This window comes from Thunnus albacares, chromosome 11 (genome assembly GCF_914725855.1).
Source record: "Thunnus albacares chromosome 11, fThuAlb1.1, whole genome shotgun sequence".
NCBI classification, from domain to species: domain Eukaryota; kingdom Metazoa; phylum Chordata; class Actinopteri; order Scombriformes; family Scombridae; genus Thunnus; species Thunnus albacares.
Window position 1 is genome coordinate 32013422 of NC_058116.1, and position 17786 is coordinate 32031207.

Consider the following 17786-nt stretch of genomic DNA (forward strand, 5'->3'; position numbering starts at 1 on the left):
GGGCCCGACCCCTAGGTTGGGAACCACTGGACTAAACTACCTAACTGTATATAAAGTAGTGTAAACTAGCTCCACCTCCAGCAGCTACAACAGTAACATGCTGCTCTAACACTGATGCTTCACTATTAATAATCTAATGATGTCATATATAATAATATATCAGTCAGAGGGACCAAACCACTACTTTTACTGCAATACTTTAACTACATCAAGCTCATAATACTTATGTACTTTTACTGCAATACTTTAACTACATCAAGTTCATAATACTTATGTACTTTTACTGCAATACTTTAATTACATCAAGCTCATAATACTTATGTACTTTTACTGCAATACTTTAACTACATCAAGCTCATAATACTTATGTACTTTTACTGTAGTAGGGTTTTCATGCAGGACTTTTACTTGTAGCGGAGTATTTTGGTACCTTTAGTAAAGGTAAATCTGAGTTCTTCTTCCACCACTGCAATGTGCTGAAGAGGCTCTGAAACCTCTGATATAATATAAACTTTATTTTGTAACTTGAAAACAAGTTACAAAGTGCTTTTCAAACCCCCCCCTAATCTCTGCTCCCTCCTGTGCTTCAGAACTGGCTGCTGAGTTCATCTCCAAGCCTCACAGCCTGGAGGTGGTGGAGGGCGAGAAGGCGGAGTTCACCTGCTCCGTCTCGAAGGAAACCTACGAGGTCAAATGGCTGACACATGACACGGAGCTGGAGGCGGGAGACAAGTACGAGTTGATCAGCGACGGCAAGAAACGGACGCTGGTCATCAAGGACTGTGAGCCCAAAGATGAGGGCGCATACGTAGTGATGATCGGCCCGAACAGAGTCAGTGTCGACCTCACCGTGCTTGGTAAGCCCCCCCCCCCCCCCACCCCCCGACCCCCACCCCACTGGAAAACACAACGATCATACATCAAGAACAACCCTAAAAGCGTTTACTCATTTTGAGTGGAGGACATTTGTATGGAAGTCCATTCCTGCCAAAAAAAAGGAAAAAAAGACGTTGGGAGTGACAGAAATACATTTGAAGTTTAAGATACAAAGTTCTGGTCTACGATCTCACACTTATTATCTCAACATTTAAACTCACCATCTTTTTCTTTAATTTGAAGTAGCCTATCCATCCCTGATTATTTTCATTTAATGAAATTATTATTATCTGGATTTTTAGGCAAGCTCTCAGCTATATCAGCTTTTAGCTTAGCTTATATTAACATTTTTAAAAATACTGTCTCATAATTTTGACATAGGAAATAAAAGTGTGGATTTAGAATCATAATTTTTCTATAATTTTCCATAATATTTTTTTAAACATTCTTTTAGTATGCTTCCATACGCTGAGATTTGTAGGACATAATAAAACAAATTATGGATTGTATATCTTTACTTTCCAAAAAATTAAGCCAAAATTAAACTGGCGGCAATTCCATTATTATTTAAATTATATAAAAAATAAAATTTGTCCAAAATATTATTTTGTTTCATTTAGTTAGTTCACATTCTAGGTTTATTTTTTACTTTCTTGCCAAGCCATTTATAATTTTATTTAATGTTTTTAACAAATAACCACGACTGAAACCTTAAAGGAACTCTCCATATTTTTGTTATAGCGCCCCAGTGATTATAACTTTACAGATTAGCAGCTCTGTACAAAGAAACAAAAATGGAAATTAAATCAAGTTTAGTTTTTGCTTTCTTAAAAACTCGTCATTACATCTTTTTGTTGAATGTTTTTTAGGAAAACACTTTAGTTTCTGAGTTTGTTTTCATTAGTAAGAATAGCACTGATATTTGACTCTCTGATCTGTATCAACAGAGAAACTAAAGATCATCACACCGCTGAAGGACACCGAGGCAAAAGAAAGTCAGGAGATCGTCCTGAACTGCGAGGTGAACACTGAGGGAGCGAAGGCCAAGTGGCTGAAGAACGAGGAGACAATCTTTGAGAGTAGCAAGTACGTGATGGTCCAGAGAGACAGCGTCTTCTCCTTGAGGATCAAAGATGCCCAGAAGGGTGACGAGGCCCACTACAGCATCAACCTGACCAATCATAGAGGAGAGCACGCCAAGAGCTCCTGCAACCTCACCGTCAAAGGTCAGTGATTTACAGCGTCATGTTAATGTCATGTTTGGGTTCAGTTTTCTCATCTTGCTCGAGTTTAACGTGTTTTTTGTTGCGATGTTTGTGTTGCTCAGAGGAGAGTCTGAGGATCGTGGTTCCTCTGGAGGACATTGACACTCAGGAGAAGAAGACTGTCAGCTTCTCTTGTAAGGTCAACAGACTCAAAGCCACTCTGAAGTGGATGAAGGGCGGCGAGGAGATCGTCCTCAACAAACGCATCCACTACAGAGTCGACAAAGACAAGCACACGCTGACCATCAAAGACTGCGTGCTGGCCGACGAGGGCGAGTACACCGCCGTGGCGGGAGACGACAAATCTACAGCCGAGCTGATCATCAGCGAGGCGCCGACAGACTTCAAAACACATCTAGAGGACCAAACCATCACTGAGTTTGAAGACGCAGAGTTCACGTGCAAACTGACGAAAGAGAAAGCCGACGTCAAGTGGTACAGAAACGGACGTGAGATCAGAGAAGGACCAAGGTATGTCATCACGCCATGGTCAATGATTTTAAACTCCACTAGACCCTCCATCTTAACAAAGTTATGTTTTGGTCCTTTAGTTGAGACTTTAAAGTGTTTTTCCTTGTTTTCAATGTTAAGGGCGTTTAACATTGCACAGAAAGATATACACACGCAGATAAAAGCTGATTATTTAAGGACATGACTGGAGTTTCATTTGTGCCACTTAATTGTTTCAACAGAAATTAAAGGAAACCAACTACAAAATGCTATTGCTCTGTCTATCCGGTTACTTTGAAGCAGTTTTTGGTACTTTCATACGTCAGCAGAGCTTGTTGCTTCTGAATAAACACATTTTTCTGTGACGTTGAAACACTCAAACAGACACAGCAAATCTGCACCTGTTCATATCTTTATATTGAATTTGTTTGCAATCACATTGGTTCTAATTTCCACCTTAAGTCTAAAGTAGAGAATTCATTTTAGAGCTTTGACATGTAACAAAAAGTTATGTGAATTGCATTTGATGTGCTTCATCGTTCACTGAATATAATCAGTTCTGATGTGTTTGCTGAAATAATGATAATAATTAAATTTTTTCAGATATACATTTAAGAAAGAAGGAAAAATTTGCACCTTGCATATCAAGGAGTGCAGACCAGACGATGAATGTGAATACGCTTGTGGCGTAGAAGACAAGAAATCCAGAGCGAGGCTATTTGTTGACGGTGAGCTCCTCAAAATTTACTGTATTAACTCTTCCTGTTCTGCTTTCCGCTCTCAATAAACTCTCATCATGATTCTGTCCTGCAGAGACCCCCGTGGAGATCATCAGACCACCACAGGACGTGTTCGAACCTCCTGGCACAGACGTTGTGTATGAGGTGGAGCTCAACAAGGACAGAGTGGAGGTGAAGTGGTTGAGGAACAACATGACGGTTGTTCAGGGAGACAAATACCAAATGATGAGCGAGGGTAAAGTCCATAGACTGCAGGTCTGTGAGATCAGACCTCGAGACCAAGGAGAGTACAGAGTCGTCGTCAAGGACAAAGACGCCAAGGCCAAGCTGGAGCTGGCAGGTAAGAAATTAACAAGAAGTGAAATATTCGTTGTACAAATCTCAAAAAGTCACAAGATTTTGGTGGTTAAGGTTCCTTTAAATCACATAGATTAGATTATTATATTGATATCAGTATAAATATCAATAGTAGACATACAGCCCTGACAAACAGAGATACATTTAATTCCTTTAAGCTATGGGAATGTGAGTAGTCAAATTGAAGTTTATTTTAAAAATCTGAAAAAACACATTTTGTTGGTCTGAATGTTCCCATTACATTCTGTAAAGATTATCCAAAAGCAGAGTTCAGTATCTGCAGTTTTTTATGTATTACGTGGTCAAATAATCTACCTAAAAACACATAAATGACAACTTCTCTGTTACCCAGTTTGCAAGCCGCCCACTTTACCACTTGTGTAGTTACTGCTGATAAACTACTTGAGTAAACAAATAAAACAGAATACCAGGCTGATGGAGAACATGCATCCAGGTGTTCTTGTCTCCATGACAACATCTACCCCCTCCCTCCTCTTGCAGCTGTGCCTCAGATAAAGACCACAGACCAGAGTTATGTCACAGATGCCGGAAAGCCCATCACCATGGCAGTCCCCTACAGTGCATACCCGAAAGCGGAGGCTGACTGGCAGTACGACAGCACGAGTCTTTCCAAAGACAACATCCACACCTCTGCTGACCGCACAGAGTACCGCCTGAAGGACCCCAAGAAGAGCGACCAGGGCCGCTACAAGATCATCATCAAGAACAAACACGGAGAGGGAGAAGCCTTCATCAACCTGGACGTTATCGGTGAGTTCTCTGACACAAACATAAAACTGTGACCTGTTTGTTACCATGTCGGCATTTTTTTTGCATAACTTGTTAAGTTAAGCTTCCACAGGTTTTCTACAAAGTCATGTTAAGGCAAATTAACATTAAGATAATTATGAAATACTGGATTCTTTAACTTGTCAAATTTACTAAGTGAGAAAATTACACTAACGTTAGATGTTGGAACCACAGCTCCAGTATCATGTTTCAGATTTTCAGGAACAAGAGCTTTGTAAAGAAATAACACCAATATAATGTACTCAATAGAATATAAATATATATAATATAAACAAAATAAAAGACTTTAAGATTTAGTTATGATCAACTGAAAGTCACTTTAAACAGCTGAAATGTATATTTTCAAAAATTTCTTAGTCTACTGAGAAGCTTTACTCACTCTTCTGACAATATATGTCTGAAAATCCTCGTATTAATGGAGTTCATCTTAAGACATTTTTTTCTCTGTGCCTCATCTGCAGACGTTCCTGGACCTGTGAAGAACCTGCAGGTAGTCGACACCGCCGATGGCGAGGTCAGCCTGGCGTGGGAGGAACCGGAGAGCGACGGAGGCAGCAAAGTCATCAGCTATGTGGTGGAGAGACGCGATGTGAAGCGCAAGACCTGGACGCTGGCCACCGACCATGCTGAGAGCCCGGAGTACACAGTGACCGGACTCCAGAGGGACTCCACGTACCTATTCAGAGTCTGCGCTCGCAATAGAGTCGGCAGCGGACCCAACGTAGAGACCGACAAACCTGTACAGGCCAAGAACAAATTTGGTGAGAATGATTTTGTGTCATGTGGTCTTTTTAAAAAGGGCATTTTTTTCTATGTCTTTATATGTTGAAGTGCAAAAAAGGATTTAAACATGATGTAATAGGTATTTTTTATTTGTAATATGCACGTATATGTGAACAATAGTGGTCCAACAATTGATCCATGAAATACACAATTCCTATTTTACAGATAAAATGCGATTGATAAAACTTTCCACCAACAGCCAGATTCCCCAAACCGTCAGAACATTGCTCTCAGTTTACTCAGTTATCCTCTGTTTATTATTGTGTTCAGATGTTCCCGATGCTCCACTGAACGTGATCGTCGGAAACGTCAACAAGTTTGGCTGCACCGTCTCCTGGGAGCCTCCTGAGTCAGACGGAGGTTCTCCCATCACCTCTTACATCATTGAGCTGCGTGACAGGACGTCGGTGAAGTGGTCGCCGGTCCAGTTGACCAAACCTGATGAGCTTAGCTCCATTATCAATGACGTCATTGAGAACAAAGAGTACATCTTCAGAGTCAAAGCTCAGAACAAAGCTGGCGAAGGCAAGCCCAGTGCTGCCTCACACCCCGTCAAGATCATGGATCCCATCGGTGAGTCTGGCTAGCTGAAATGATGAGTTCTGTTATATTAGGTAGTTATAAAAGTATACAGGTCTGACTCTAACCCTTAGACGTTATCTTTCATTGCATTAGCACATCAGTGTCTGCCCCCCCCCCCAGTAATATTTAACTGTTTCTGTCCATCCCCTGCAGAGCGCCCAAGTCCCCCTCTGAACCTGGCCTGGCAAGACCAGAACAAGAGCTCAGTGCAGCTCACCTGGGAGACTCCTCAGAGGAACGGAGGCAGCATGATCACCGGATACATCATCGAGCGCAGCGAGGATGGCACTGATAAGTGGCTGCGTTGCAACGCCCGCCTCTGCCCTGACCTCTTCTACAAGGTATAGCTGCATGCTTATCAAACTCTGAAATAAGACTTCAAATACATGTCTTAATGTAATAAACTCAAAGCTTTCTGACTGATTACAAAAACTCTAATAGGAGTAATTTGCTTCTTTGCTCACTCAAACACTTCTTTGTATACAATTTTTTTTCTTTGTTTTTCAGCATGTTAAATTTGACATTTGTTGTTTCAGGTTTCTGGTCTGAAATACGGAACAAAGTACATCTACAGAGTGTTCGCTGAAAATGCCGCCGGAGTGTCTGACCCATCGAACGTCATCGGACCTCTGCTGGCTGACAACCCACATGGTGAGACAGTTGCTTTTATTGTCACTGAGTCTTTAATCTTTTTTATTGTGAGTTTTTAATGTCCATCTAATGAAGAGAACATTTTTCTGTACCCATCATACCCATTTTAACCATCATGCCTATCTCTCCTCTCTCCAGTCGGTCCGACCTTTGACCTGAGTGCGTTCAAAGATGGCCTGGAGGTGATCGTTCCTCATCCTCTCACCATCAGAGTCCCCATCACTGGATACCCAACACCCGTCGCCAAGTGGACCTTTGGAGAGAAGGAGCTGACCGCCGCCGATGAGCGCATCACCGTGACAACCAAGTCCACATTCGTAGAACTCATTGTCACACCAAGCGTTCGCCCAGACAAAGGCACCTACACCCTGCAGCTGGAGAACGATGTCACGTCTGTCTCCGGAGAGATCGAGGTCAACGTCATCGGTATGCCATGAAAACAAAAATATTTATTTTGACAGAAAACATTTCAGTAATACTGAGCAAATCTGGGGAAACAGCTGACCTGAAGCAGTTTGTGATGAGCTACACGCAGATTGAAGAACAGTTAACAGGACAAGGCCTGCTTGTTTTGGGTTGAGGTTGTGGTATCATCATACTGTATATCTGTCTGTGTCCTCCAGCGGCACCCAGCGCTCCAAAAGATTTCAAGGTTCCAGAGGTGACCCGGCAACACGTCCATCTGAGCTGGGAAGCTCCAGAGCACGACGGAGGAAGTCCTCTGACCGGCTACCAGGTGGAGAAACGGGACGTATCCCGCAAGACCTGGGTCAAGGTACGACATTAGCATCCACATACTGAACATAGTATCTGTTTAATCACCTGTAATCATCATTTTTTTAATTACAGACTTTAGAGGTCTAATGTAAAAATGGTTACATGAGAGGAACATACTGGAGCTAGTTCAGATGTTCCTAAATTCAATTTTTTTTTACATGAAGGATCAAATCTAGGGCTGTAATAAATTCTTATAAACTCATAAGCATCAAATACAGCCAAACCAGTCAAGTGAAGGTCAGTCTCAGAGAGGAACTCTTCAACTTGTCTGATTATTGTCTGGTAATTCTGAGTTTTCTCTTGTTCAGGTGGTCACAGGTATCCAGGATCAGGAGTTCACAGTCACAGATGTGATTGAAGGGAAGGAGTATCTGTTCCGAGTCACCGCCTGCAACAAGTGTGGACCAGGAGAGCCGGCATACATTGACGAACCCGTCAATGTCTCCTCTCCCGCAAGTGAGTCTTTGTAGTCAACACATTAACCAAATAAGACAAGAGTTGAGAGATTTGAATTCCTTTTCTATCTTTCGGTTTGACAAAGTCTGAAGTTTACTTCCATAATTGTGAAAAAAATGAAATAAAATACAATTAAAAAAAATTAAAAAACACAGGATTTAGATATTGTGAGAGGACAGAGAAGTTAGGTCTTAAAAACTTTCTAAGCCCATGTCTTGTTTCCCCTCCAGCGGTCCCTGATCCTCCAGAGAACCTGAAGTGGAGAGACAAGTCAGCCACTGCCATCTTCCTGACCTGGGAGCCCCCGAAGTATGACGGTGGTAGCGGCATCAGAGGCTACAATGTGGACCGCTGCGAGAGAGGAACTGATAAATGGGAGCCCTGCGGAGACATGGTTCCCGAGACGAAGTTCCAGGTGACGGGTCTGGTCGAGGGCCAGTGGTACGCCTACAGAGTCCGAGCCCTGAACCGACTCGGAGCCAGCAGACCCTGCAAGCCCACCGATGAGATCCAGGCTGTTGATCCCAAAGGTAAAGGTTTTCGGACCGTCTTCCTGTGTGAAGAATCTGAGGGATGTTTTAACATTCACAATATATGAGCCAAGTCCAAATTATCTTGAGGCAGTGGAGCTCTTCAAAAGGAAATAAAACCTTTGGACTGAAATACTCAAAATTGACCACCGAATTTATGTGTACAGGCAGAATCAAGAGGGACATAATCAAAATAACCAAAGAAAGTAAAGTTATTTTAGTGTCATTGTTGTGATAACTACCAGACACCAAACACTGTGGACTGCTGGTAAAATACACATTAATCATGGAGGAAGGGTTAGTTATTTGTTTTAGTTATTTTCAGGATAATAAACATAGCAGTAATTGTATGAAATTTCATTAGTTTTTGATTAATTTAACAATTCAGCAACCCCCCTCTTACTGTTGATCATCTGTCTGTGCAGAGCCCCCAGAGATCCAGCTGGACGCCAAGCTGCTAGCCGGTCTGACCGCCAAGGCTGGCAAAAAGATCGAACTCCCAGCCGAGGTGACTGGAAAGCCAGAGCCCCGTGTGAAATGGACCAAGGCCGACTTGGTCCTCAAACCAGACGACAGGGTGTCCATCGACACAAAGCCAGGACACTCGACCGTCACCATTGCCAAGACCCAGAGAGATGACAGCTCCACCTACATTATTGAGGCCACCAACAGCAGTGGTCGCGCTACCGCCACCGTTGATGTCAATATCCTCGGTGAGTAAGATAACAGCTGATGGTGCTAAAATAGAATGTAAAATTAAAAGCGTTTCATAATGATTTCTTCTTTCCTGGTGAATTAAATGTCAAATATAACGTCTGCTCACAGATAAGCCGGGGCCTCCTGCTGCCTTCGACATCTCTGAGATAACCAATGAGTCCTGCTTCCTGTCCTGGAACCCTCCGCGTGATGACGGCGGCTCCAGAGTCACCAACTACATTGTTGAGCGCCGAGCTGCAGACAGCGAAGTCTGGCACCGGCTGTCCTCCACCATCAAACACACCACATACAGAGCTGTGGATCTGGTCAAGTTCAAGGAATACATCTTCAGAGTCTTTGCTGAGAACCAGTTTGGTGTTGGAACACCAGCTGAGCACCCATCCATCATCGCCAGATACCCCTTCGGTAGGTCACCTGAGGAGAGTGTAGGGTCCTGCTTACAGTATGGATTTGTATAGTAAAGTAAAGATTCATTATGTCACAGTTGTGAGAGTAAATTATCACTTAATTTAGCTTAACTTCATTTAGATTGGACCAAAGAACGACTCAGGCTACATTACTAATCAGCCAATCAACATTAAACAAATTCTTGGGTCAAAGCAGAAAAAACAAATCTGAATTTAGAATAACACATTGTTCATATTTCTTCAATCAGCTGTTCATAAAGTTTTAGCATAACTCTTTGGGTAACACAACAGCATATGACGACATGGATACCTTTAAATGGTAGCTGCAGTTCTTCTGCTGGCTTTCTTTCTGGACTGGTCCATCTCTGGTTTAGGAAGATGAGACATGGGTACTTTGTTTCAAGGTTTTTTGGATCTGTGAAGAATTCTTGTTTTAAAAAGTGTAGTGCTGATGACATTTAATGAGATGTTTTAATGTGAGTGTGGTGGCTAACATCCCTCCTGCCCTCTCCTCAGACACTCCTGGAGCTCCATACAAGCTGGAGGGATCAGACATCGCCAAGGACTCCCTGACTCTGAACTGGTACGAGCCAGATGAGGATGGAGGAAGCCCCATCACTGGATACTGGGTAGAGAGATACGAACCCGACCACGACAGGTGGATTAGATGCAACAAGCTGCCCATCAAAGATACCAACTACAGGTGACCCTGACTGCTCTACTGTCTGATATCTGAAGTTTCATACGTGCTTCATTGATAAATGCTAACGTGTCGTGTGTGTTGGTGTTTTCCTCTGCAGAGTCAAAGGTCTTCCCACCAGGAAGAAGTACAAGTTCAGAGTCCTGGCTGAAAATCTGGCTGGAACTGGAAAACCCAGCAAGGAGACCGAGCCGATCCTCGTCAAAGATCCTATTGGTACAAAACTTTTTATTCATTCTTATCTAATTATTAATAATCACATGTTACTAAAGTTTGACAATTGCTGTCTTGTTGTTACTCTTAATCTTACTCTCTATGAGCATCTAAAATGTGTTAAAAAAAAATCACTGTCACTTGTTTTCCAGATCCTCCATGGCCTCCTGGCAAACCCACAGTGAAGGATGTAGCTAAGACTTCCTGCTTCCTGATGTGGACCAAACCGGAGCATGACGGCGGAGCAAAGATCGATGGCTACATCATTGAGATGCTGAAGAGCGGCACAACGGACTGGATCCGTGTGGCGGAGAACATCAGCATTGTGGAGCACTTCCTGAAGGGCCTGATGGAGAAGCAGGAGTATTCATTTAGGGTGCGAGCGGTCAATGTGGCCGGAGAGAGCGACCCGAGTGAGCCCAGCGACCCCGTGCTCTGCAAGGAGAGACTCAGTAAGACAAACTGACAGAACATGTCAACCTGACTCTAGAACAGAAACAACATGTCAGACAGAACATCAATAAATCAATCAATCAAATTTTATTTGTATAGAACCTTTCAAACAAATCAAACGTCATTCAGCTTTGTTAAAAATGGATTTAGAGACTAATGCACACCAAAAAAACTAATAAATGAATAAGACAACAATAAAAGATGGGTAGTTAAGATAATAAAAGATTAAAAAAAATAAAAAAAGATAATACAAGCAATAAAAATAACAATAAAAAATAAAATTATGGAATTTCTGGAGGATCTGAGGGGCCTTCCTGGTTCATAACCCAAAAGCATTTCTGAGAGGTAGTCTGGTGCGAGGCCATCAAGTGCCTTATAAATTAATAAAAGAATTTTAAAAACAATACCAAAACTAACAGGTAACCAGTGGAAAGACTTTAAAATAGGTATAATGTGTCCTCCTGGTCTTAATCAGCACTTCTGCAGCAGAATTTTGAATTAATTGTAGCTGATTAATTGTATTCTTCAGTAGACCAGAAAGGAGAGCGTTACAGCCGTCTAGCCTGCTAGTTATAAAAGCATGCGAGATGTTCTTCAAATGATGAAATGCTGTTTTTTGGGACACCCAGCACATGAGTCTTGAAATAAAAATCAGAATCAAAATTACTCCTAGATTTCTTGCCTCTTGGCTTGGGTTGAGTCCCAGTGTGTTCAGTTTGGAGGCCAGTTTCTCTCTCCGAGCCTTTGAACCAAGGATCAGTACGGTTTAACCTGGTTGAGCTGCAAAAAATTCTGTGACATCCAGGCCTTTATATCATCAGCAGACACAGCCACATAGAGCTGAGTGTCATCAGCATAGATGATGACACTGCCCAGGGGTAGCATGTCTAGATTAAAAAGTAGCCGTCCTAAAGTTGATCCTTGTGGTACTCCACAGGTAACCTCATAGTGTTTGGAGGAGTGGTCATTTACAGATTTAGTGTTTGAGTTTAAAAAGGTACTTAGCTGATTAAAAACTAGTTTCTCTAAAATTTTGCTTAAAAAAGGGAGATTTGAAATTTGTTCTAAAATTGCTGGGTGTTAAAATATCCAGGTTCCCTTTCTTTAAGAGGTTTTATTAGAGCAGTTTTAAAATCAGTGGGGAAGACACTAAGCTGTAGGGAGTGATTTACTATGACAAGGATGTATTCAGATACAGACTTTAAATAGTTTTAAAAAGCGAGGTAGAAATTGGGCCATGATGTTCGAATCGCCTTGTTGGAATCTTTAAGTGTTTTCAGTTAGAATATTGTGATGTATTACTAATTTTGTTTTTCGCCATCTGCGCTCAGCTATTCTCTTTTCAGGCCCATGGTTTAACTATTGTTCCATAGGGCAACCTTTGTTTAGTTATTTTCCTGGTTTTAACTGGAGCCACTGCGTCAAACACTGTTTTCATTTTATGGTTAAAATCATTAACTAAGTTTTCACAGTTTTTAATCAACAATTAAAATGCAGGTATCATAGCTTGTGTGAATGACAGATAGCAGGTCTGAGAATTCCGTTAAAAAAGAGGGGACATGTCAAGTTGACATTTTGGACAGTAAAATGCTGATTATCAGAGGCGCAACATGTTAAATAACTTCACTTCATTCTTTTATGAATTCCTCAGACCCCCCTTCAGTTCCTCGCTGGTTGGATGTCATTGGCATCAGCAGGAACAGTGCTGACTTGAAGTGGACGGTCCCTGAGCGCGACGGAGGCTCACCCATCACCAACTATGTGGTGGAGAAACGAGACGTCAGACGTAAAGGCTGGCAGACCGTGGACACCACAGTCAAAGAGCTGAAGTACACTGTGACTCCGCTCAATGAAGGATCACTGTACGTGTTCCGTGTTGCAGCTGAGAACGCCGTAGGCCTCGGTCCGTTCTGCGAGCTGGGAGACTCTGTGCTGGCCAAAGACACTTTCAGTAAGTTAGAGAGGAATTTATGCCACATAGAGACTGTTTTTATTGTTTATCTGTGGGAGTTAAGGTGTTTGCTCCATCGATGTAGGATGAAAAGGTTTTGTCTGTTCCTTGCAGCTACTCCCGGGCCACCATATGCCCTCACCGTATATGCCGTGACCAAAAGATATGTGGACCTGAACTGGGAGGCGCCCAAAAACGATGGTGGCAGACCCATCCTCAGGTAGGGTTTCAGTCCTGAAAACACATTACCAGTTTTAAGTAAAAGTAGCTTTCAAAATACTCCATTTGAAGCAACAAAATGTATTTGAAATATCAAAAGTAAAAGTAAATATTATGCTGAATGAGTCCTTTCAGAGTGTTATATTATTATACATTTTATATCACTGAATTATTATGATCATTGCAATGTCTAATTAGCATGTTAATGTTGTAGCTGGTGGAGGTGCAGCTCATTTTATCTGTAAAAGTTGTCATATTTTAGATGATCACATGTTTTTTTATGTAAAAGCGTAATGTGTACAATAACAACAACTGATAAAATTAACGGAGTAAAAAGTATAATATTTTAGAGCTGATTAGTCGATTTACTGAAAATTAATCTGCAACAGTTTCCATAATCAATTCATCTTTTTAGTCCATTTTCAAGCAAAAATGCAAATAATTCACTGATTCCAGCATCTCAGATATCTGAATGAATCCAGGAAATAATCAGCAAATTAATTGATTATGAAGACAACAGTTCAGTTGCAGCCTTACAATGAATGAAATGAAATGTGTTGTAGTAGAAGTATAAAGTCTCAGACAATTAAAATACTCAGGTAAAGTATAAGTAAATATACGGTACAGTACTCAAATGAATGTACTTTGTCCACCACTGCCAAATACTGATCTGAATACTTGATATCCAATTTAGATTTGACTAAAATGTAAACGGGACATGTTGCAGCAACAGTTTAATTTCCTCATGTTTGGTGTCGGCCTTGTTACGGTATGAACCTCGTCTTTCATGGACTCTGTTCTGTAGGTATTCCGTGGAGAAGAAGGAGAAACTCGGAACTCGCTGGGTGAAGTGTGGCAAGACTTCAGGTCCTGACTGTAAATACAGAGTGACTGACGTCATCGAGGGAACAGAGGTTCAGTTCCAGGTCCGCGCCGAGAACGAGGCCGGTGTTGGACATCCGAGCGAGCCCACTGAGATCCTCACTATTGAAGATCCAACAGGTAAGTTGTTAAATCTGACATCAGATAAAGAAATTCCTTCCCCAGTAATGACTAATAAATACCTTACAGTACCAGCCACTCAGAATTGCTGTCCATTCAGATTAGTACAGATCTGTATCAAGCGGCAACCTCCAGGGCTGAAAAATGGATGCTAGGCGTAAATGCAGCAAAGGTTATATGTTTCAAAACGAAAACTTAGTACTGTGGAAGTAGCCTGAGTCTCACTATAGGCAACACCTCCTTATTTTGAAGGTCGTGGCTCTAAACCGACCATAAACTGCAACTCTGGGCTTCAAACTGGCCCCGATGCAAAACGATGGGTGACATCCAAGCCACAACCTCTGGGGCTGTAAAATGAAGCCAAAAACTGCAGTTCCTTGAATGACCACTTGAGGCTCCAAAAGCGAGTCAATCCCCATAGACCTCCATGTTAAAATGTCCAACTTTACAGCAGAAATAAACATGTTTACAGCCTGGTACAAACAACGGTTTTGGTCTCTGTAGCTAATTTCCTCTTTCATGACAACTGTACGGGGGGTGAATTTTTTTATAACTCACCCATTTAAATTTAATTAAGCCGTAAAGTTATGCATAATGAAGGACATGGCTGCTTTGAGTGACAAGTCGGCCAGCCGCTAGGTGGCTTGTTTCAGCCATTCGGCCCGCCTCTTTGCCCATTTTTGATTGGCTGGGAGTTTGGCAGCGTCACGCACTGCCAAGATGGTGATGGAGCTTCAAAACCGCTCTTCAGAAACCAACAGGTGACATCACGGTGACTACGTCCATATTTTTATACAGTCTATGATTTGTAAGGGCCGTGTCATGGACCAGCTGGCAATTCTGGGCGGCTGCATCTGTATTTGAAATGATCCTCACACAAGTCACAAGTGTTCTGTTTCTTTCGCTCCCTGATCATCTGTTTTCTAATTACTTAAAATCTTAATTGAAACACGGTATACTACTTGTCTGTTATCTGTTAGGAAACTCAATAAATAGAGTTTTGAAATAAAACTGTCTGTCCTTCCAGGTGTCCCGTCTCCACCCATTGAGCTGCATGTGACTGGAGCCAGCAGGGACTTCCTGTCCATTGCCTGGAAACCTCCGCAGAGGGACGGTGGCTGCCCCATCACCGGCTACCACATTGAGATGTGCGAGGCTGGAACAGAGAAATGGATGAGGGTCAACTCCCGTCCAGTGAAGGAGCTGAAGTACCGCGTTGAGGAGGGCATCGTCCCCGAGAAGGAGTACATCCTGAGAGTGAGAGCCATCAATTCCGTCGGAGTCAGTGAGCCGTCTGACATCTCTGAGAACGTCTTTGCTGCAGACCCTGACTGTAAGAACGTCCACCGGGCTCACTGATGCTAGCTTAACATTTTAACACGGTTATTTTATTTGACACCTGCTCTTTTCCGTGTTTCCAGGCAACCCGACACTTGACTTCCAGACTCTGGACCTGGTTGTCGTGGAAACAGAGAAGCTGCACATCCCAGTTCCCTTCAAAGCCGTCCCCTCACCCAGAATCACCTGGCACAAAGATGGCAAGGAGCTGAAGGCTGACGAGCGCCTCGGCTTCAGGTCAGCGCAACGTTTTATCAAATTCAGGCTGTAAATTTATTCTTCCTCCAAATTCAGATCAGATATAAACTAAGAATGCAATTACACTGTCAATCCTATCAATATACAGGGTTTATTTTAGTTTCCATTTAGTCACTGAGTCCATGTTATTTCACAGACATTAACCAGTGTTTGTGCTCAACAGGAAGGAATATACTTCCTGTCACCTGGAGGTTGAAAGCAGTCTTCACGCTGATGCTGGACAATACAAAGTCACTCTGGAGAACAAACTGGGAGCCGCCAGCGCCACCATCAACGTCAAAGTCATCGGTACCCAAACACATTCACATCACAGCTCTGAACTAATCACAGAACTCACTAAACATTGTAAACTTCTTAACCTTTCTGACTTTTCTCTGTGAGGTTTGTTCCGAGAAACTTTCTAAACATCACAAACTCTTTGTGTCCGTGTTTGTGGGGCGAGTTTTATTCACAAAAATGATCCCAAAGAGTGAAAAAAAGAATCAGAAACCAGCAGACAAACCAGCATTCATATTAGAGGAGCTGAAACAATTAGAAAATATGAAAATATGCCATTTCAGGACAAATCTGTTCATATGAGTTCTTCTTGCATGAGGTCCGTTGTGTTTGAACTCTTAGCAGTAGATGATTTTTAATACGTCTCTGTGTCTCTGTCTTCAGGTCTTCCTGGTCCCTGTAAGGAAATTGTGGCCTCAGAGATCACCAAGAGCTCCTGTAAAATATCCTGGGATCCTCCTGACTACGACGGTGGCACCCCGATTCTTCACTACGTCCTGCAGGTTTGTAGGATGTTTTTATTTATGATGGTTTTAAATCTTTTTTTTTATAAAATGATGTCGCTCATATTTCTTAAGTTTGTTCATTGTTCATGTTTTCCTGTGCTCTCTGGCAGCGGCGTGAGGCCGGCAGGAGGACATACATCAACCAGATGTCAGGGGAGAATAAGGTGAGCTGGCCCATCAAAGACCTGATCCCTAATGGAGAGTACTACTTCAGAGTCCAGGCCGTGAACAAGATCGGAGGAGGAGAGTTCGTCGAGCTCCGTCACCCAGTCATCGCCCAGGACCAGAAACGTAAGCAAACACCATGACATTTAATTTATGGTATGATGCACGATGAATTAATATGTAAATGACAGTTTATGTTCAGTAGAAATTTAACTGAAATCCACATTGTGTCCCGTCTCATTCCAGATCCCCCCGACCCACCGGTGGACGTGGAGACCCAGTTCCCCACATCTAGCACCATCACGCTGACCTGGAAGCCTCCAATGTACGATGGTGGCTCCAAGATCATGGGATACATCCTGGAGAGGCAGCAGAAGGGCGAGGACAAGTGGGAGAGGTGCAATGACTTCCTGGTGCCTGTCCTGTCCTACACTGTCAGAAGGCTGACGGAGGGCAAGAGCTACGCCTTCAGAGTCAAAGCTGAAAACGCAGCGGGGGTCAGCGAGCCATCTCGCAGCACGCTGTTTGTCAAAGCATTGGACGCTGTTGGTAAGGATTTTTTCACTTCCCTCTTCTAACGTCGCCATGTTTACTGCTGAACTTTATGTTCACTTTTCTGTGTTCTTTCTCAGATCCTCCGAAAGTGTTCCTGAGCGGCAGCCTGCAGTCTGGCCTGAACGTGAGACGAGGCTGCCAGATCTGCCTGGACGCCAATATTTCCGGCTCACCATACCCTCAGATCACCTGGTACTGGAACAACAAGATCATCCGACCTGAACCACTCCGCAAGAGGCCTGAGAGACCCCTGAAGAAGAAGTTGGAGAAGAAGGAAGAAAAGAAGAAGGAGGAAGGTGAGGGAGAGAAGAAGGACGCAGAGGTGAAGGAAGGAGAAGAGAAGAAGGAGGAGGAGAAGAAGGAGGAGGAGAAGAAGAAAGAAGGAGAGGAGAAGAAGGAGGAGGAGAAGAAAGAGGAGGAGAAGAAAGAGGAGGAGAAGAAGGAAGCAGAGGAGAAGAAGGAGGAGGTGGTGGAGCCCGAGGTGGAGGAGACCGACTACCCGACGCTGACCGAACGACTGTCCATTGATAACAGCCGGAGGGGCACGTCCTCCGTTGTAATCACGGACTCGATCCGTCTTGACCATGGCGTCTACATGGTGAAGGTGGAGAATGACCACGGCATCGCCTCCGCTACCTGCGAGGTCAATGTGCTCGGTAGGAATTTAACTCTATTCTGACATTACATTTAAATGTAATTTATGTGTCTGGCGTTTCCCAGTATAATTATGTAGATAGGTGCATACATTT

The 17786-nt window shown here is 42.9% G+C and overlaps 1 protein-coding gene across 1 annotated transcript in view; it reads left to right on the forward strand.

The window, feature by feature from the left end:
* ttn.2 (titin, tandem duplicate 2) overlaps nucleotides 1-17786 on the forward strand; it is a 253622-nt gene that overhangs the window by 147878 nt on the left and 87958 nt on the right. Inside the window, exons 124-152 of the mRNA XM_044365366.1 lie at nucleotides 591-857; nucleotides 1824-2102; nucleotides 2204-2612; nucleotides 3195-3319; nucleotides 3405-3671; nucleotides 4190-4459; nucleotides 4960-5259; nucleotides 5552-5854; nucleotides 6017-6204; nucleotides 6400-6514; nucleotides 6653-6940; nucleotides 7138-7289; nucleotides 7600-7747; nucleotides 7978-8277; nucleotides 8703-8990; nucleotides 9103-9399; nucleotides 9918-10104; nucleotides 10202-10317; nucleotides 10467-10766; nucleotides 12419-12718; nucleotides 12833-12938; nucleotides 13743-13939; nucleotides 14967-15272; nucleotides 15361-15514; nucleotides 15699-15823; nucleotides 16196-16314; nucleotides 16428-16608; nucleotides 16729-17031; nucleotides 17115-17693. Coding sequence (XP_044221301.1) covers nucleotides 591-857; nucleotides 1824-2102; nucleotides 2204-2612; nucleotides 3195-3319; nucleotides 3405-3671; nucleotides 4190-4459; nucleotides 4960-5259; nucleotides 5552-5854; nucleotides 6017-6204; nucleotides 6400-6514; nucleotides 6653-6940; nucleotides 7138-7289; nucleotides 7600-7747; nucleotides 7978-8277; nucleotides 8703-8990; nucleotides 9103-9399; nucleotides 9918-10104; nucleotides 10202-10317; nucleotides 10467-10766; nucleotides 12419-12718; nucleotides 12833-12938; nucleotides 13743-13939; nucleotides 14967-15272; nucleotides 15361-15514; nucleotides 15699-15823; nucleotides 16196-16314; nucleotides 16428-16608; nucleotides 16729-17031; nucleotides 17115-17693 — 6969 coding nt within the window. The remainder of the gene's footprint in view (nucleotides 1-590; nucleotides 858-1823; nucleotides 2103-2203; nucleotides 2613-3194; nucleotides 3320-3404; nucleotides 3672-4189; nucleotides 4460-4959; nucleotides 5260-5551; nucleotides 5855-6016; nucleotides 6205-6399; nucleotides 6515-6652; nucleotides 6941-7137; nucleotides 7290-7599; nucleotides 7748-7977; nucleotides 8278-8702; nucleotides 8991-9102; nucleotides 9400-9917; nucleotides 10105-10201; nucleotides 10318-10466; nucleotides 10767-12418; nucleotides 12719-12832; nucleotides 12939-13742; nucleotides 13940-14966; nucleotides 15273-15360; nucleotides 15515-15698; nucleotides 15824-16195; nucleotides 16315-16427; nucleotides 16609-16728; nucleotides 17032-17114; nucleotides 17694-17786) is intronic.